Source organism: Lampetra planeri, chromosome 47 (genome assembly GCF_965212315.1).
Source record: "Lampetra planeri chromosome 47, kcLamPlan1.2.h2, whole genome shotgun sequence".
NCBI classification, from domain to species: Eukaryota; Metazoa; Chordata; class Hyperoartia; order Petromyzontiformes; family Petromyzontidae; genus Lampetra; species Lampetra planeri.
The window spans coordinates 9,277,135-9,297,967 of record NC_136153.1 but is presented as its reverse complement, the minus strand read 5'-3'; the positions used below and the strand labels follow the sequence as shown (position 1 = coordinate 9,297,967).

Below are 20,833 nucleotides of genomic sequence, written 5' to 3'. Positions count from 1 at the left end.
CTTCGTTGTTACGAGTATTATTATGTTCAGCTGCAGGAGGCTCGTGACTCACGCGTATGTGATGGCGGGGCCCACTTCTAACCCGTCCCGACTGGATGTCTGTGACAAAAAGAGCTTCATAGCTAATCGGATTTATCACGGATAGATACAGATTCTGATTCTCGTCATGCAGAAGTTTGTCGTGATTTTTCAGTTGCCACCTACTGTCACAATCATTGTCATGAGACGCATCGTACACCCGGGTCAGTGGTCGGCGTTGGCTCATAGGGTAGTTGCCGCGGCTGCGGCTTCATCCGCTGTTGACGGTATGATGCACGGGATAGAAATTAGGATGCTCGTTGATACCGGTGAGACCGCGACCATCATTTCCGAATTAATTTATAATGTATATAATTTATATAATGTATATAATTTATAACATCTTTCCCCGAAAGTGTCGTACCCTGTGTCCCGTCGGGGTTCCGTGCTTTGCCGCAAATGGCAGCTCATTGGGCATTATTGGACAGATCATGGCAGAAGTGTGCATTGGAGATATCAAATTGACGGGACCAGTTCTTGTTTCGACGTCCCTTGCCGTTCCCTGCTTGCTTGGGACTGATTTCCTGGGGAAGATGCCCCTGAAAATGTAGACTAGGCTCTAAAGAAAGCTGTCTCTGGTGTGGACCAATCCGTTTCAAAGACAATGCTCATACTGTCAGAGCATGTTTTTATTTGTTTGCATGTTCACCACAAGTATAAGCGGTTAATGCAGTGACATGATTCGTTGCAAAGGTTTCAGTTTGGTGTTTTAACATCTTAACACCTGTTTTATTGCCAGAAAGGGGAAAAACATACTATCATAATTGAATACTGGCAAATGACGTCTCATGATATTATCAAATACAAAATTACGTAAACAATATAATATACTATCTATCTAAATAAAAACATGTGCTTACAAATTGAATGGAATTCGCAAAACGTATTTTAAGAAATATTATTTATGGGGATTTTGTGTTGTATCATAAGAACAATTTCCACTTATAACATACACAGCCTTCACTCTTGAAGAGAGAGGACGACCCAAGAGGTGCGAGCATCCACGAGCGGGATGAGCCTGTACTAAACAATTTCCCAAGATCTGCGGTCCTCTATATATGAAGGTTTGTCCCGGACAATTAATGAGCATTTACAAGTGGGAGCAGTAGTGTAGTGGTAAGCGCGCTGCACTACGAACCCGGCGACCCGAGTTCGATTCCAACCCCCTCACAGCCAATACAAGTTACGAATATCTGAATGGGTCCGAGGCCTACCCTATGTCAACTCAACCTTAAATAAATACTTTCTGTGTTGTGTGTAAACATCGCCACTAGGGAGACAAAGGCGGTTAAGCGTGGTGCTGGCCACCCGCCCCCTCGTGTGTCGTGCCGGTCTTTATTGGTGCCTTGCCCACCCCCTGGTGGCTAAAGCTACGAGTCCCCCACCCCCCTTGACAACCGACGTGAGGTTTGTTTTCAACAAGTGTGAAAGAACAACTTCTTCTTCCTAGCGTTGTTCCCGCTGTGGCGCAGGGTCCGCTTTTCGGCATTGTCTTCTCCATTTGGCTCGGTCCAGGGCATCTTCATGTCTTCCTTTATTCGATCCATCCATCGCTTCTTCGGACGTCCGCGTGGACGGCGGCCCTCTGGCTCAATACGCATGGCAGTCTTGGCCACTGATGACTCTTCACTTCGCATCACATGGCCGTACCACCGAAGCCTTGCCTCAAGCATCTTGTCCGCAATGGGGGGCCACACCAAGTCGCTTCCGAACGTCTTCGTTCATGACACGATCCCATCGAGTGAGTCCGAGGCTCCATCTGAGCATCCTCATCTCCATGGTGTGGAGAGCTTGTTCGTGTACAGATGTGGCTGGCCAACACTCGGATCCATAGAGTGCCACCGGTCGGACGATGGTCTTGTAAATTTTTCCCTTCAGCCTATCCGGCATTTTCCGATCACAGAGGACTCCGGTGACTTGCCTCCACTTCATCCATGCCGCATTGACTCGTGACCTCACATCAGTCGTGATGCTTCCATCTGAGCTGATGGTGGAGCCCAGGTACTTAAAGTCCGTCACTTTCTTCATATCTTATCCGTCAATGCTGATGGTGGCGTCGGTTTGGGGGCCACACTCCATATACTCCGTCTTTTTGATGTTGAACCTCATCCCGTTTTCGTCCAAACGTTCCTTCCACAGGCGCGTTTGTCTTTCCACTTCTCCTATGTCTTCATCTGACGTCATCCGCGTAGAGAATTGACCATGGCAGGGGCGTGTGCAGGTCGGCAGTGATCGTGTCCATGCACAGGATAAACAGGAGTGGTGACAGGGCCGATCCTTGGTGCACTCCAACGCTGATGGGAAATGGCGGTGATATGCCCACTGCGCACCTGACTGCACTGGTGACGTTCTTGTATAGGAGTTGCACCCAATGCACGTAGGTTTCAGGGACTCCATGGGATCGAAGCGAGTGCCAGATGAGGTCGTGGGGGACCCTGTCAAATGCCTTTTCAAGGTCGAGGAACGACACGTGCACAGCTTTGTTCTTCTCTTTGTGCCTCTCCAGCAGGAGCCTCGCCGCGAATATGGCGTCCGTAGTGCCACATCCTTTGACGAAGCCGCATTGGTTGGGTGATAGGGTGATGATGTTTCTAATCCTCGTGTCCAAAACTCGCTCAAAGATCTTCATCGCATGACACAGGAGCCGGATTGGCCTGTAATTTGAGCATTCTGCCACGTCCCCTTTACCCTTCCAAATTGGAACCGTCGTGCTGTTCGACGAGGCTTCTGGGACCTCACCGGTGCTCGTGATGGTGCTGAAGAGCTGGGTAAGGAGGGCAGCACCCTGCCTGCCAAGGATCTTCGAGGCTTCAGCAGGGATATCGTCCGGGCCAGTCGCTTTCCCATTCTTCATTCTCTTGATAGCTTGTTCCACTTCGGTGATGGTGATAGGCAAAACCGGACCGAGGACGTGTTCAGCGCTAATAATCGGTGGGTGGGGAAATTCCTGGTTGCAGATTCCAGAGAAGTAGTCGCTCCAGCGTTGAAGGATGGCGGGCGGGTCTCTGAGAGCGCTGTGATTCTCATCCTTTATGCATTTGACCTGACCAATATCCTGAGTCGAACGATGGCGCGCCTCTGCCAGTCGATAGATCTTATTGGCACCTTCTGGGGTGTCCAGTTCGACATACAGTTGGTCGTATTGAGCTAATTTCACCGCTGCTACTACTCGCCTCGCTGCCGATTTGCAGTTTCTGTAGTGTTGGTAATCCAGATCTGGGAGCGTTTGGCGCCACTTCTTGAAAGCTAGCTTCTTCTCTTTCACTTTCACACACGCGGGGGTACGATACGAAGGGAGAGTTTGAGGCCTAGTTCTAGGCTTTAGGCCTAGCTGTAGGCTTTAGGCCGCTGTGAGTTAATTTTTAATTTAAATGTTTTAATTAAAAGCTATCTCAGGGAATTATAATTTTTATCAGAGGTGCGGGGAAAGGACAACAAACGGACCACAAAAAATGTAATAACCTAGGGGTGCGACTGTGGGAGACAAATTAAATATTGGGGGTGGGGCCTTCCGTGACCGATTGCCACACCCCCTGAGCTGTTGATGTCGTCGTTACTCCGCCACTGCTGCTGGGCAATTACAAAGGCCGACACGTGATGATGACGGTGTCTGGTCAAGGGGGGTTGGGTGGGGGGGTTGGGTGGGAGTTGGGGGGCGGGGTGGGAGTTTGTGGGGGGGTGGGTGGGATTTGGGGGGGTGGGTTGGGTTGGAGTTGGGGGGGGAGTTGGGGGGGGGGGTTGGGTGGGAGTTGTAGGGGGTTGGGTGGGAGTTGGGGGGGGGTTGGGTGGGAGTTGGGAGGGAGTTGGGGGTGCGAGAAAAACCAAGCGCCCGAGGACAATGAGATGAGCAGCAGAGGGAGAGAGACTGAGAGGCATTTACAGCGAAGCACGAAGCCGGAGAGGTCGGGGGACAGAAGTGAGCATTTGTCACGTCGCAGAGGTAAGAACGCATCTTGATGCACACTCGTAACTTACAAACAATAAAGAGGTAATGTGTATGAAACTGGGATTTGTTCGTGTTTATTTTTTAAGATTAAAGAGTTTTAATCTAAATATAATCCGTGCAATCGCCGATTCCAGTGGAGGTCTCTCTCTTTCTCGAGAGAGAGACAGATGAGAGATAATGGCAGAGTGGCGTCGTAGCAGTGAGCAGTCGGCATTGTGTGAGAACGCGTCAGAAGTTTGAGAATCAAAAGTTTCATATTCTTGGTTCTTTCGGTAAAGTCACGTCGAAGGGAAACAATAAAATAGTAAAAATATAAAACAATATTTTATTGTTTCCCTTCTACGTGACTTTACCGAAAGAACCAAGAATATGAATCCCTATAGTCACGAAAGCTTTAAATCAAAATCAAAAGTTTGTTTCCCACCGAGTAAAGATGCTCCCTCTCTCTCTCTTTTAAGTGGCGACTCGGCCGGCAGACAACATCAAAGTTTTTCACAATCACAATTTATACATAAAACTATTTTATTATCGCAGTTATGTTGTAAAAAATATTCACACTTAAACTTGAGTGATTTTGATAGTCGGTTTAAATGAGATGGCAAATTGGAGATGCCAAAGAGACGACACTTTTTTAGGTGTTGTTCTGAAACTTTTGTGCAGCAGCTGCATGAAATTATTTTGATCCAAATTTGGTACGAAATCTGAGAACTCATAATAGACAATCAGACACACGTCTGACCCCGTCATGAGAATATGGAATTAACATAAATTGATGTGAGCTTTCATCGGAGGTCACTGCCCATGACTCGTTGGAGCAGGAAGCCATTCAACTTTTGTCTAATGAGCAAAAACAACAAACAACAGCAGCAGCAGGGCGAGTGAGGAAGACGCGGGGCTGCACTCTCGTAGTCGGCCTGGAGATGTCACCTCCCTCGTCTAGTACGCAGGAGGTCGTGGGTTCGATCCCGACCCTGACGCCTGCTGCTGTATATTTTGAGTTTGCGTGTCTCTCCGTGGTCGCGTGGATTTTTCTCCGGGCCCTCCGGTTTTTCCTTCCAACATTTAGAGTTAACACCACGCGTTCATAGTATGTTGCTGCTGTAAAGTTTCACACGATACGCCACTTCGTTGAGCTATTAATTATTTGCGATAATCAGCTCGCTTCTGCAAAAAGAGCTACAGATTCCAAAGAACACAGGATGAGATGTTACTATCCTTTGTGCAAGCACTTCCAAGAGTTCATGAACAGTGAGCCTGGTGAAATTTGGGGAGCGCATCGTCAGTAGTGAACCTTTGGTTCCTAGGGTGTTTCGGCCTTTCATACTATACACCCTCCCCAAAGGCGGCCAGCGACAGGGTGATCAATCCTTCGCTTGCGTCCCATTCCCAATTAGTCATAGGAGTTGCCTTGTTGTTTATAGCCAACATCCCATGGGACTATGCATGGCAGGGGCGTCCTCCTCCCTGAGTCAAGCATTGTTGACTGCATACCTCCTGGCCCTCTCACTTTGGGGCCCAGCTGGGGTCTTTCCTCTTCATCCAGAGCCACTGACTGCTGCCTTCTGCCGCCTCCGATACAGCTCTGATTGCCAAACGCTGGCTCTGGCCCTTAATTCCCAGGTCTCTAAGCAGTCTGGTTGTAGATGTTGCCACAAAACCTCTGCAGCCCACCTCCACTGGTCGGACTTCTGTGTTCCAGCCATGATGCCGTGCTTCGGCAGCTAGATCGGCATAGTGCAGATGTTTTCGCTCATAAGCCTCATCTACTGAGTCCTCCCAGGGTACTGTGAGCTCAATGATGAAGACCTTCTTGAGCGAACGGGACCAGAGCACCATGTCAGGTCTTAGGGTGGTGGTTGCGATCTCCGGAGGAAACACAAGTTGCCGACCAATGTCAGCTAGCATTTTCCAGTCGCGGGCCAAGCGCATCTGGTCTCGCTCTATTGTTGTAGAGCCGCTCTTCGGTGGTTTAGCCCCTTCGCGGACAAAGGTCGTCCGTAAGGGGTGTGATGCTGCTGGGGGTGGTAAGGAGTTGGTGGCAGCTCGCTTGTCCTCCAGGGCGGACGCAAGGTTTTTAAGGACTTGGTTGTGACGCCAAGTGGAGCGTCCTTGGGTGAGGCTTGTTTTACACCCTGTGAGAATGTGCCTGAGGTTGGCTGGCATGGAACAGAGGGCACAGTCCGGATCTTCACCATACCATTGGTTAAGATTAACTGGTGTTGGAAGGACGTCATATGTTGCTCTGATGAAAAAGCTCAACCGCCTCGCTTCCATGGCCCACAGATCCTTCCAGCTGATCTTCCTCTTCTCCACACTGTCCCATCGAGTCCACTGTCCCTGTTTGGCAAGAGAGACTGCCTTGGCCCACCTTGCAGCCTCCTCCTGATGGCGTACTTCCTGCACTACCATCTTCCGCCGCTCTGGTGCAGTGGCCTTACTCCAAGCAGCACGGCTAGTTAGCCCAAGGCCTCCTCTCCCTTGCTGAACATGACCCACAATGTCAGCATGTCTGAGGGCTGCTGTTGCCTCCTGGACTGCTTTTCCTGGCCTCCATTTGCGCCCAGTTGCCAAGGTCGGCGCGTTGTTGCTCACCACTGGGTCTCGAGATTCATTCAGTGTCATCTGGAGCCTGGTTTTTGCACACTTTAATTCCTCGGTTAGACTGGTGAGGGGCAGCTTGAGGACACCATCTCCATAGAGACCTATGGTGGTAAGGCATCGTGGAACTCCGAGCCACTTCTTTAAGTAGCTCGTGACTCCTCTTTCCATCTTCTCCACTGTTGAGATTGGAACCTCATACACTGCTAGGGGCCACAACACCCGGGGTAGGAGACCAAACTGCAGACACCAGGCCTTTAACTTTCCAGGTAGCTGGGTGTTGTCGATGGACTGTAGGCTACTACTGATGTTCATAATCAACGATTTTTGGGTTTAGATCGCGTTATTTATAAATGTGTCGTAACCGTCCACCACCCAACACGGCCAATCAGTAAAAAAGTGTCACGTTGACAAAAGACAAATAGTTCACTGCTTTAGCCCACCGGTGTGTTGAAGCGTGAAACCACAACATTTACAATTTGAGTACGACGTTTTGCTGGTAATTGCATCCAGCATCATCGGGCAATTCGCCAGAATGGTGAGGCTCTGCTGTGTCTCCCGTTCTTATATAGAGCAGCAGCAGGGTGACGTCATCATTAACTCATTAACTCATCAGGTGCAAAGATTTGAGGGGGGGGTTATTGTAATTATATACTTGATTAGTAATAAGGCTATTGTTACGATGCGAGTTGTAGATTAGTAATCATTTGGAATGTGTTCTATTGTGATTATGCTACATTAATAATCAGTTAGTGCTTGTTTCCCTTATAAGGAATTGTAATGTATCTTATTTAATAATACGCTTCCAGGCCGCACTAAGCCTGTAGCTGTCTGAGCGATTAAAGTTATTTCTGTTTCTCTCAATCTCAATAGATTCTCTAATTAGTCTTTGCCAGTAGTAACTAGTTTTACACAACACTTCAACGTTGTCAAAATCAATTGAGTGTCCCTGTTGGCAAGCATGTTCTGCCACCGCCGACAGTTGTGTTTGCGATAGTTTAATACTTCTCTGGTGTTCTTTTAGTCTTACACTAACGTTACGCCCTGTCTGTCCAATATAGCATCTGCCACATACACAATTAATCCGATATACACCTTCTGTTGATAATTTAGGTAATTCGTCTTTAGTGCACGTTACTAGTTGTTGAATTTTGTGTACTGTACCAAATCTTACTGTAATGTTTTGCTTTTGCAAAACACGGGCTAATTTGTGAGTTACTCCTGAGATAAATGGTATTTTTATTGTTTTAATAATCTGATCGCTTTCAGCAGTGTTGCTTTGCGATCGTGATTTGGCATTTAGTGCTCTGTTAATTTGAGCATTATTGTAGCCATTCTGTCTTAGTGCTTCTTTAACATGTTTAATCTCTCTCACTAGACTTTCATCATCTGACACTGTTTTAGCCCGATGTATGAGCGTCTTGATAAGAGAGGATTTCTGAGCTGGGTGATGATGCGAATCTGCATTCAGATAGGCATCAGTGTGCGTTTGCTTTCTGTAAACGCTGTGTGTTATTTTTCCATTTAGGCCATGCCCAAGTAAAATATCCAGGAACGGGAGTGTGTTATTCACCTCCATTTCCATGGTGAACTGAATGGCCGGGTTTTGTGCATTGAGATGATTTAGAAAATCGTTAAGTGTATCTTTACCATGTGGCCAGACAACCAAAGTGTCATCCACATATCTAAACCAAAAGGATGGTTTTAATGTGCTCGAGGCAAGTGCTTTGGTTTCAAAGTTTTCCATGTACAAATTTGCTATAGCAGGAGATAAAGGAGAGCCCATTGCTGCTCCCTCCCTTTGTTTAAAGAATTCGCCTCTCCATAAGAAGTAAGTGTTATTTAAACAATGGTCAGCGAGTTTCGGAATATCTTTTGGTAAATCTGTATTCTGTACCAGTGTATCAAGTAATTTAAGCGACTCGCTCACTGGAACCTTAGTGAATAGCGAAATCACATCAAAACTCACCAAAATATCATTAGGGTTAAGTTTAATATCTTTGATCATATTCACAAGATGTTCTGAATTTCTTATGAATGATGATGTCCTACCGATGTAGGGCTGTATTTGTTTAGTTACATATTTTGCTAATTTATGTGTGGCAGAGCCAATTGTACTGACTATGGGTCGTAAAGGGATGCCGATTTTATGGATCTTTGGTAGCCCATACAGTCTAGGTGGTTTTGAAGCCCTTGGCTTAATTAGGAATTGCTCATTTTTTGGGATTAATGAATTTGCAATGATTGCAGTAGTCTTACGTTCCAGAGTATTAGTTGGATCTCGTTTAATTTTAATGTAGGTACTTTCCCCTAATAAATCTTTAATTTTATTATCATAATCGGCTCGTGACATCACTACAGTAGTGCGGCCCTTATCAGCTGCTAGGATTTGAATATCTTTATTTAGACGAAGCTCTCTTAAGGCTTTTGCCTCGTTCGAGCTAATATTTACTTTCGGTACTTTACTATTCTCAATTATTTTGGCAACCTCGTGTCTAGTCATCTCTGCCTCATTATGTGGAAGGAGACTTACTGCTGATTCTACCTCAGCAATTATCTCATACACTGGAATAATTGCTGAGGTAGAATCAGCAGTAAGACTCCTTCCACATAATGAGGCAGAGATGACTAGACACGAGGTTGCCAAAATAATTGAGAATAGTAAAGTACCGAAAGTAAATATTAGCTCGAACGAGGCAAAAGCCTTAAGAGAGCTTCGTCTAAATAAAGATATTCAAATCCTAGCAGCTGATAAGGGCCGCACTACTGTAGTGATGTCACGAGCCGATTATGATAATAAAATTAAAGATTTATTAGAGGAAAGTACCTACATTAAAATTAAACGAGATCCAACTAATACTCTGGAACGTAAGACTACTGCAATCATTGCAAATTCATTAATCCCAAAAAATGAGCAATTCCTAATTAAGCCAAGGGCTTCAAAACCACCTAGACTGTATGGGCTACCAAAGATCCATAAATCGGCATCCCTTTACGACCCATAGTCAGTACAATTGGCTCTGCCACATATAAATTAGCAAAATATGTAACTAAACAAATACAGCCCTACATCGGTAAGACATCATCATTCATAAGAAATTCAGAACATCTTGTGAATATGATCAAAGATATTAAACTTAACCCTAATGATATTTTGGTGAGTTTTGATGTGATTTCGCTATTCACTAAGGTTCCAGTGAGCGAGTCGCTTAAATTACTTGATACACTGGTAAAGAATACAGATTTACCAAAAGATATTCCGAAACTCGCTGACCATTATTTAAATAACACTTACTTCTTATGGAGAGGCGAATTCTTTAAACAAAGGGAGGGAGCAGCAATGGGCTCTCCTTTATCTCCTGCTATAGCAAATTTGTACATGGAAAACTTTGAAACCAGAGCACTTGCCTCGAGCACATTAAAACCATCTTTTTGGTTTAGATATGTGGATGACACTTTGGTTGTCTGGCCACATGGTAAAGATACACTTAACGATTTTCTAAATCATCTCAATGCACAAAACCCGGCCATTCAGTTCACCATGGAAATGGAGGTGAATAACACACTCCCGTTCCTGGATATTTTACTTGGGCATGGCCTAAATGGAAAAATAACACACAGCGTTTACAGAAAGCAAACGCACACTGATGCCTATCTGAATGCAGATTCGCATCATCACCCAGCTCAGAAATCCTCTCTTATCAAGACGCTCATACATCGGGCTAAAACAGTGTCAGATGATGAAAGTCTAGTGAGAGAGATTAAACATGTTAAAGAAGCACTAAGACAGAATGGCTACAATAATGCTCAAATTAGCATAGCACTAAATGCCAAATCACGATCGCAAAGCAACACTGCTGAAAGCGATCAGATTATTAAAACAATAAAAATACCATTTATCTCAGGAGTAACTGACAAATTAGCCCGTGTTTTGCAAAAGCAAAACATTACAGTAAGATTTGGTACAGTACACAAAATTCAACAACTAGTAACGTGCACTAAAGACGAATTACCTAAATTATCAACAGAAGGTGTATATCGGATTAATTGTGTATGTGGCAGATGCTATATTGGACAGACAGGGCGTAACGTTAGTGTAAGACTAAAAGAACACCAGAGAAATATTAAACTATCACAAACACAACTGTCGGCAGTGGCAGAACATGCTTGCCAACAGGGACACTCAATTGATTTTGACAACGTTGAAGTGTTGTGTAAAACTAGTTACTACTGGCAAAGACTAATTAGAGAATCCATTGAGATTGAGAGAAACAGAAATAACTTTAATCGCTCAGACAGCTACAGGCTTAGTGCGGCCTGGAAGCGTATTATTAAATAAGATGCATTACAATTCCTTATAAGGGAAACAAGCACTAACTGATTATTAATGTAGCATAATCACAATAGAACACATTCCAAATAATTACTAATCTACAACTCGCATCGTAACAATAGCCTTATTACTAATCAAGTATATAATTACAATAACCCCCCCCTCAAATCTTTGCACCTGATGAGTTAATGAGTTAATGATGACGTCATCCTGCTGCTGCTCTATATAAGAACGGGAGACACAGCAGAACCTCACCATTCTGGCGAATTGCCCGATGATGCTGGATGCAATTACCAGCGAAACGTCGTACTCAAATTGTAAATGTTGTGGTTTCACGCTTCAACACACCGGTGGGCTAAAGCAGTGAACTATTTGTCTTTTGTCAACGTGACACTTTTTTACTGATTGGCCGTGTCGGGTGGTGGAGGGTTACGACATATTTATAAATAACGCGATCTAAACCCAAAAATCGTTGATTATGAACAATATTGGTCGCAAAAGCCTACGTGTTAAACTACTACTGATGTCTTTGCGCAGCTGTTGCACCTGGTCTTTGTCCTTCAGGCTTGCATCATACCACCTTCCAAGGCTTTTTACCGGCTGCTCAGACACTGTTGGGATTTGGTCATCTCCGATGAAGAATTTCAGGTCACAGAGTACTCCCTTCACAATCGAGATGCTGCGTGACTTGGATGGTTTAATCTTCATACGGGCCCAGCTGATGTTCTCTTCGAGTTTTCTGAGCAGTCTCCTGGTGCATGGGACAGTGGTGGTCAATGTTTTAATGTCGTCCATGTAGGCTCTGAGTGGAGGGAAGCGAAAACCAGAGTCGACTCCCTGTCCACCAGCAACCCATTTTGAGGATCTGATGATAACCTCCATTGCCATTATGAATGCCAATGGAGAAATGGTACATCCCGCCATTATACCTACATTCAGGCATTGCCATGAGGTGGTGAACTCTGAGGTGGTGAAGCAGAACTTTAGATCCTGAAAGTACGACTTCACCAGGGTTGTGATGGTGTCCAATATGTGGAAAAATCTGAAGGCAGACCACAGGAGTTCATGGGGCACAGAGCCAAATGCATTGGCGAGGTCGAGGAAGACTACATGGAGGCCCCTTTTCTCCACCTTGGCCATTTGGATCTGGTGCCAGATCATGCTGGAATGTTCCAAGCAGCCAGAGAACCCTGATATTCCTGCCTTCTGTACAGATGTATCGACGTACGCATTCCTTTGCAGATACTCGGCCATCCTCTGGGCAATGACCCTAAAGAAGATTTTACCCTCGACATTCAGTAAGGAGATTGGGCGGAATTGGCTGATGTTCACTGCATCCTTCTCCTTAGGGATCAGGACCCCGCCTGCCCTACGCCACAATTTGGGTATTATCTTTTTTTTGCCAAGCTGTTCTCATAAGCCTCCAGAGGAACCTCAGGACGTCTGGTGCGTTCTTATACACTTTGTACGGGACTCCCTTTGGCCCCGGGGCTGATGCTGTTCTTGCCCTTCGAACTGTGTTTTCCACCTCTTTCCATGTCGGAGGGCTGGTCTCAATATGATGTTCCGGGGGTTCAGTGGGTGGGATATCTGATGGGATGGCCAGATGTTCATGTCGCTTTGAGTCAAAGTTTGTTGTTCTCAGGTGCTCTTCTAGGTCTTTCTTTGTTGTTTTTAGAACTCCACTTTTTTCCTTCGTGAAGAGACTTTTAAGGAACTTGAAGGGATCTTTATAGAATCGAGTTCTAGTTATTAAATAGTGTATAGCTTTCGCACATAGTGAGACAGCTCACTGCGTGCGAAAAGGGGAGAGTCGTATTTTCAGAAGAAATGCAAGTGGCTGCTTTAGTGGGAATTGAACCGGCCTGGCCTTGCTCAGCGACTCGGTATCTGGGTCGATTTCACTGACCTGGACGGGCCGTCCCCTTGGCCTCCAGCGATCACTGACTGACGCGATGTTGAGTAATAATTGTCACCTTGGAACGCAATGTGGCCTCCGCCTCATGGTTTTGTCGCTGACTCAGGCGCGGAGAAAGGACGCCTCAGGCGCAGAGAGCAACCAGAGACGAGCGGGAAGGCAGTAGCAGCAGCAACAGCACAATGGGGTAATCCTGCGTCACAACCGCCAAGCTCTGCGTTCCCCTATATATGAAGGTGTTTTCATCCAATCAATGAAGGCGTTGGAGCTGTGTTGGAGGCATGCCAGGGTGTGACGCCTCCCCGACTCCAATGGGAAGGGAGTTTCGCAACATCTGTGTGTGATCCACCAACCCTCGCTGCTGTTGGATCACAGTCCACATGGACGCCACGGTGGCAAGATGTTAACTCCCTCGCCGAGTCTACAGGAGGTCGTGGGCTCGCTCTCGATCTTGACGCCTGCTGTATATTTGGAGTTTACGTGTCTCTCTCTCTCCCGGTGGTCGCGTGGATTTTTCTCCGGGTCCTCCGGCTTATCCCTCCACATGTAGAATTAACATCACGCGTCTAGAATATCACATTGCTGTAGATTCCCACGTGATGATGATAAGCCACTTCGTTGAGCGAGTATTTGTGGCCAGGTCGCTTCTGAAAAAGAACTAAATAGCTATACAGCTCAGTGGGCCTTACCTGGAAAAATAAATAAATAAATACATAAATAGATATGTTTAGTCGTGGAAAAATATTGGCAGCAGCAGCAACAAAATAAATAATCACGCAGATAATCGACCTTCTTCACACACCTGTCCCTCCATGAAGTAAAAACACACTCAAAATCAGAAAATGTATCTCCACTGGAGGAATCCGATGAGCTGTAAAGCTCTTTTTCACAGATGTCCAGTCGGGGCGGCTTAAGAGCGTTACTAACAACAGGCAGTACAACAACACACAATGGGATTGCAAAGTAAAAGAAAGGTAAACAAATCACACAAACACATCCAAATGAAACTAAACCATCCCCATCTTTTCAACGACGCATTCGACACACCTTGCATACCATTGTGCGTCACTGCAGCAGCGGCAGCATTCCGGGCAATGTCTCCAAACAGACATCATCGTCTCTTTTACATTCCAGAGGCACGCGTCTCAAGACAACTGCCATTTCACCCGCATTGGGTCAAGCAAGCCTATTCTAGATTTGAAGCTTTCGTGACTGCAAAGATTCATACTCTTAGGTTTTTTCGGTAAAGTCACGTAGGTAAAAAATAAAATTAAAAATAGAAATAAAATAATAAATCACGACGTTTCGGAGGCAACACAAGTCACCGTCATCAGGTGGGACCGTCACAGCTAAATTTACTGCATCAAGTGATTCACCTGATGACGGAGACTTGTGTTGCCTCCGAAACGTCATGATTTATTATTTTATTTTTATTATTACTTCTATTTTTATTTTTTACCTACGTGACTTTACCGAAAAAACCTAAGAGTATCAAGCAAGCCTCTTATTCTGCTGCTGATGAGACATTGAAACTCGAAACCCGTCCAGTACTTACTTTTGTGTTCAACCGATGATGTTACGGAATTGATTGCCAGAACACCCATGTGGTTGATGTCATGAATAACAAGTGTGTGGTTTTCTATGTGGAGGTACAGATATGGGAAGCAGGCGATTCGTCTCCTGAAGTTAGTTGTTTTTCTCGCTCATCAGAGCACGCAGACAGGATCCGCATGAACCTGTTTTGTGGCATTTAAAAACACGGTATCGACATACGGACACACACAGCAAGTATCTACATACAGACACACACAGCACTGCTGCCCTGAGGGAGAGCCGTGCTCTGTTCACTGCTGCCCTGAGGGAGAGCCGTGCTCTGTCCACTGCTGCCCTGAGGGAGAGCCGTGCTCTGTCCACTGCTGCCCTGAGGGAGAGCCGTGCTCTGTCCACTGCTGCCCTGAGGGAGAGCCGTGCTCTGTCCACTGCTGCCCTAAGGGAGAGCCGTGCTCTCTCCACTGCTGGCTCGAGGGAGAGCCGTGCTCTGTCCACTGCTGCCCCGAGGGAGAGCCGTGCTCTGTCCACTGCTGCCCTGAGAGCCGTGCTCTGTCCACTGCTGCCCTGAGGGAGAGCCGTGCTCTGTCCACTGCTGCCCTGAGGGAGAGCCGTGCTCTGTCCACTGCTGCCCTGAGGGAGAGCCGTGCTCTGTCCACTGCTGCCCTGAGGGAGAGCCGTGCTCTGTCCACTGCTGCCCTGAGGGAGAGCCGTGCTCTGTCCACTGCTGCCCTGAGGGAGAGCCGTGCTCTGTTCACTGCTGCCCTGAGGGAGAGCCGTGCTCTGTCCACTGCTGCCCTGAGGGAGAGCCGTGCTCTGTCCACTGCTGCCCTGAGGGAGAGCCGTGCTCTGTCCACTGCTGCCCTAAGGGAGAGCCGTGCTCTCTCCACTGCTGGCTCGAGGGAGAGCCGTGCTCTGTCCACTGCTGCCCTGAGGGAGAGCCGTGCTCTGTCCACTGCTGCCCTGAGGGAGAGCCGTGCTCTGTCCACGGCTGCCCTGAGGGACCCCCGTGCTCTCTCCACTGCTGCCCTGAGGGAGAGCCGTGCTCTGTCCATTACATTAGTACTCGAGGTTTTTTGGTGCTTAAATCCACTGCTGGATGAAGGCCCACCGCACGCTGTGCAAGTGGATCGTAAGGATTTACTTGACCAGTCTGTTGGGGGCCGCCGCACGCTGTGGTTGTTCAGGGCCGCCGCACGCTGTGGTTGTTGGGGGGTGCCGCAGGCTGTGGTTGTTGGGGGGCGCCGCAGGCGCCTGTGGCGGCCCCGCACAACCACACACTATGTTGTTGGGGGGCGCCATAGGCAACCTCGTCTCACCAGAGCATGGTTGTGTTTGCAAGTTCACCACAAGGACGTGCGGTTAATGCAGACATGATTTCTTGATAAAGGTTTCTGTTTGGTGTTTGAACATCTTAACACCTGTTTTATTGCCAAAAAGGGTAAAACTTATTGTTAGTTTTTATTCTTGTTTTTTCATACTTTGATATTGACAAAAAAAGGTCCCATTGAGAAGTTTTAAATGTTTGTGGGAGTTGCCGGTGGTCACGAATGGACTCGAGCCGTGCAGTGTTTAATTCGGGGGGGGGGGGGGGGGGGGGGTGACGTGTGAGTCGGCCAGAACTACACCCGGCCCGCATTTGTCTCCCCAGTGCTGATGTTGTACACAGCGACCCAGCTACCGTACTCATTTAAAGGCCGAGTCGAGCTCGCGGAGGTCCGGCAAGATTCGGATATTCGCCGTCGATGTTGGTGATGGCCGTGAGCGGGAGTCGAACTCGATTCGAGGGGTTAGGAGCGCAGCGCGCTCACCAATGCGCGCCATCCTGCCCCCTTCAAACACAGAACAAGACACAGATCCCCCGTGTAGCCTTAACACACTGTTGGGCCAAGTGCTGTTAGCGAGCACCTATGAAGGCCGGCACGGCACACGAGGGGTGGGTGGCCAGCACCACGCTCGACCGCCTTTGTCTCCCCAGTGGCGATGTTTACTACACACCGCACCAGATACTCATTTGAGGCCGAGTCGACTTAGGGGAGGCACAGCACCGGTTCAGATAACCGTCACTGGCGTTGGTGGCCGTGAACAGGACTCGAACTCGGGTGGCCGGGGTTCGTAGCGCAGGCGCGCTAACCGCTGCGCCACCGCTCCCCCTACATGCACTCGGGGCACGCACACAGAGACGCAGCTTCGTGCAATACGCCGGGCAGCTGTAGCAGCTGCGGTGCCGAGGGGGTTGGTCAGAATGAGAGCTGATTGAGAGCTTGCGGGTGGCGGAGTTGGGAGATCGAGAGAGGGGTGAGAGGAGCTGCGTGGGAAGAGAGGGGGAGCAGCCCCCTACCCCATGAGTGCGCCACTGAGGCAGCCCTTGCGGTGCTGGAAATGGCGATCGAGAGGGGGTGATTTCGGCGATCGAGGGGGGGAGTGAATTCGGCGACCTGTGTCGTGTGTGTGAAGGGGTGGAGGAGTCGTCGGTTGGCGGCTCAGTCGGGAACGCCGCGGAGACGGGGAGCTGCTCGCAGCCTGTGGAGAGATGCAGCCCGAGCAGCTCAGCAGGGTACACGCAGCACCGCTTCTACCACGACTCCTCCTGCAGGACTACAAGTCATACGACTCCTACTACCACCACCACCATCATTATTCACCTCCACTCATTCCACCACAATCACCCACACTCATTCCACCACAATCACCCACACTCATACCACCACCTCTACCATCACCCACCTCTTATACCACAACCTACCTCCACCCATAGCAGTACTACCACCACCACCTAGCACCATCAGCCACCTCCACCACTCACCGTCACATACATGCTGGGCAACCCATACGGCTTACCCGTATTCTTGTACATGGAAGTTGAGTTTTCAGGTCCATATGGCGTACAGTCGTTTTAATACGAGCAAAACAAATTACTTTGTGTTTCTCCCTTGTGATGGGACTTTGTGGATGAACACTGAGATTTATAAGTGCACGGGGTTACCAATAAGGGTCTGAATTGGTCTGTAATAAAGTAGGGCACTGGTAAGGGGTTAACAGTGTGTAATGCGGGCGTAAACGGCCTCGCGGATATGACGTCACGGGGGGAGGGGTTAGGTCACGTGGGGGAGAGGGGTAAGCTCTTAAGGGCGGTAACCGGAAGAGACGGGAGGAGAGTGTGAGAATAAAGACAGGAGGAGGCCACGCAGGGCAGAGGGTGAAGAGTGGCGCGATCGCCACGCGGTGGGACTCGGCACCGTCGGCCAGCGGTGTCCGGGCACGGGTGGAACAGAGAGCAGCGGTGGGGCTGCAGCGAGAGCAGCTGAGAGACTGCACAAGGGCGGAGAGGCTAAGAGGGAAGCCTGCAGCGGAGCTGCATCGGGAGCGGGGAGAAAAGGCTACGTGAGCGACGGCAGCTGTCAAGCTGCCAAGCGGAAGGCTCTGAGCGAGGGCCGTGTGGGGCAAAGTTGTAAGAACCCAAATAAAGGACAACGGAGACAGACACAGTGGAAGAGTCCTTTATTACACTGGTGTCAGAAGTGAAACGGCATGTCAAAACAGCTCAGAAGAAAGAATATTCCTGCACCATCGTCTGCTACATCGTCCGACGACGACGACCTTTCTCAGGCGGTGGACCTGCCTGCGATGGAGGAGGAGATCTGAGCGGGAACGAGTGCGGGTCCGGGAGTACAAGATGTCGCCGCGTCGGTGGACCCGTCCGCCCGGGAGGACGCGGACTTACGATGGATGCAGATGGCGGCGCAGCTGGAGACCTTGAAAACCGTGCTGGCGCAACTGTGCGACCTCGTCACGCCGGCGACGGCGTCGGGGAGGCCCGGTGGTGATCCGCAGGCCTCGGCATTGCCTGCGCTGCCAGCGCCATCTGCCACGCGGCACGAAGACGCCATCTTGGGCGTGGCAGGGGAAGAACGGCGGGAAGCCGCCATCTTGCGCTCTCCGCGGCGGGGAGCCGCCATCTTCTACACGTTGCGATGCGACGCCATTTTGAATATGCCGTGTGATGAGTCATCTGCTGAGGACGGTGCAGCGAGGAGTCGCAGCCGTCATCTGACAACTGTTAAAGAATTCTCCATCGGTGGCGATTGGAGTGCTTTCGCCTGCAGATTTTTGGCGGCGGTGCGCTCCGCCAGGTGGACTGACGCAGAGGCCCTGGAGGTTCTACCAACTCTTCTCGACGACGAGTCGGTGCGATTCTTCCGTTCTATAAAGGCCGAGAAAAAGAAAACGTTGAGAGGAGTTTTCGACGAGATGGCAGATGCATACGAGCCGCCGGATGATGCTCACCGCCGGTTTGTTCAACGCCAGCGAGCACCCGAGGAGTCGCCGGTGGCATACAGGGGTGCTGTCTTGGAGTTAGCCATGGCCGCATACCCGGAGACGGAGCCTGACCTACTCGAACCCCTCATTTTGGGCAAAATGCTCGAGCTGTCCCGGGATTTGGGGATCCCTATGCCGGTATGTGGCCACGAAAAGCTGACATCCCGGGCAGCCGCAAAGTGTCTTGATGCCCAGTTTAACCTACGCCGTTGGAAGCAAGTCACGGCGTGGACGGGGGGGCCCATCATCGAGGGAGGTGCCGTGGGTTGGGATCCCAAGAAGGCGGTGTACGTTCCTGACGGGGGGGGCCCGCAGGAGCTGACAGCCGCCTCTGCTCAGTGGTCAGCCCGCGGTGGACCGGGGCCGCGATCTGCGCCGCCGACGCGGGAGCGTCGGGATGGGGGGCCTGCGGCGCGGCGCAACGACATCGAGTGCTTCCGCTGCGGTCGTAAGGGCCATTACGCCAGGGACTGCTCGGCCCGTATCCCAGGTCCGCCCCAGCAGGAGGCCTCGACAGCAGACGTGCCACGGAAGGATCCTCCAGGACAGACAAGCCGGCCGTGACACTGCAGGAGACAGGGGACTCTGCTCAGGGTAGGCTTACCACGGCTGCGGGGACGCCGAGCCCCGCCGCCCTTCCGACCCCGCCGCGGACACGATTGCGGGACACCCCGGACTCTGGCCCTTCGGGGAAACGGGACCGTGGCGTTGGCGGGCCTCCAATAGCGACAGGAAGTCTTGATCCTGTCGCTCTTAAAACCCCGTCGCGTTCTCGGTCTGCAGGGGGGCCGCCGCCCGTCCGGGACGGGCCGGCGACCCGCACGCGGTCGAAGTCCCTTACTTTTCGTTGATTGATACTGTTCTTGTTGTTATTGTTATATTTATTGTATGCTTCGTTGTCCTTGCATGTCTGATGGTTGCTGGTCGCTCGCATTACTTGTTGTTGTTGTTCAGCCGAGGACGGCTGGAATTTTCTCCACGGGGGAGGGTGGTGTAATGCGGGCGTAAACGGCCTCGCGGATATGACGTCACGGGGGGAGGGGTTAGGTCACGTGGGGGAGAGGGGTAAGCTCTTAAGGGCGGTAACCGGAAGAGACGGGAGGAGAGTGTGAGAATAAAGACAGGAGGAGGCCACGCAGGGCAGAGGGTGAAGAGTGGCGCGATCGCCACGCGGTGGGACTCGGCACCGTCGGCCAGCGGTGTCCGGGCACGGGTGGAACGGAGAGCAGCGGTGGGGCTGCAGCGAGAGCAGCTGAGAGACTGCACAAGGGCGGAGAGGCTAAGAGGGAAGCCTGCAGCGGAGCTGCATCGGGAGCGGGGAGAAAAGGCTACGTGAGCGACGGCAGCTGTCAAGCTGCCAAGCGGAAGGCTCTGAGCGAGGGCCGTGTGGGGCAAAGTTGTAAGAACCCAAATAAAGGACAACGGAGACAGACACAGTGGAAGAGTCCTTTATTACAAGTGTAATAAAAGACTTCGTCAGGCACTGCTGGTCTCCGTTGGTCTTTTATTTAGTTTCTTTCTCCGCACCCCGCAGGTCCTGACCGCGGACCAGCGTCTCCTCGCGCGCGCCCCGCACGCTCCTCGCGCGTGCCCCGTACGTGCTCCTTCGTCAGCTCCTCTCCTCGTGCGCGCCCCGCACACGCTCCCTCGTCAACTCCTCCGCTCTTCCTCACACCCCGCTGGTCCTGACAGCGGACCAGCGTCTGCTCACGTGCCCCTCCAATAGCTCATCCACTCCCTCATTCTGCACACCCCTGGCCGACGGCGTGCTGAAGGTCCTTCGGCCAAGTGGCCGATGGCGCGGATCCCCTCTCGCCACCCAACGTGGCTCAGCCTCTTTACTCCCGCAATTGACCCCGATCCCTTCCGGGCTCCCCCTTATATCCTGTTTCCTACGTGATCCTGACTCCTCCCCTTCCAGATCGTTAGATCCGGCCTTCCCATACTGGCTCCGCCCCCCAATACCCCGGCCCGTGTGATTGGGCCAGAGCCCAGCAGCAAACCCCATTTACGCTCGCATTACAACAGGAATGCCCATTCACGTACCACTCGCCCATTCACTCACTCACTCTACACTCGCCCACTCACTCAC

General features: G+C 50.0%; 1 protein-coding gene across 1 annotated transcript in view; it reads left to right on the top strand.

The window, feature by feature from the left end:
• Nucleotides 1-3,945: 3,945 nt before the first annotated feature.
• LOC144733428 (solute carrier family 2, facilitated glucose transporter member 9-like) overlaps nucleotides 3,946-20,833 on the top strand; it is a 44,095-nt gene continuing 27,207 nt past the window's right edge. The window contains exons 1-2 of the mRNA XM_078615340.1: nucleotides 3,946-4,018; nucleotides 16,879-16,978. Coding sequence (XP_078471466.1) covers nucleotides 16,955-16,978 — 24 coding nt within the window. The 5' untranslated portion in view covers nucleotides 3,946-4,018; nucleotides 16,879-16,954. The remainder of the gene's footprint in view (nucleotides 4,019-16,878; nucleotides 16,979-20,833) is intronic.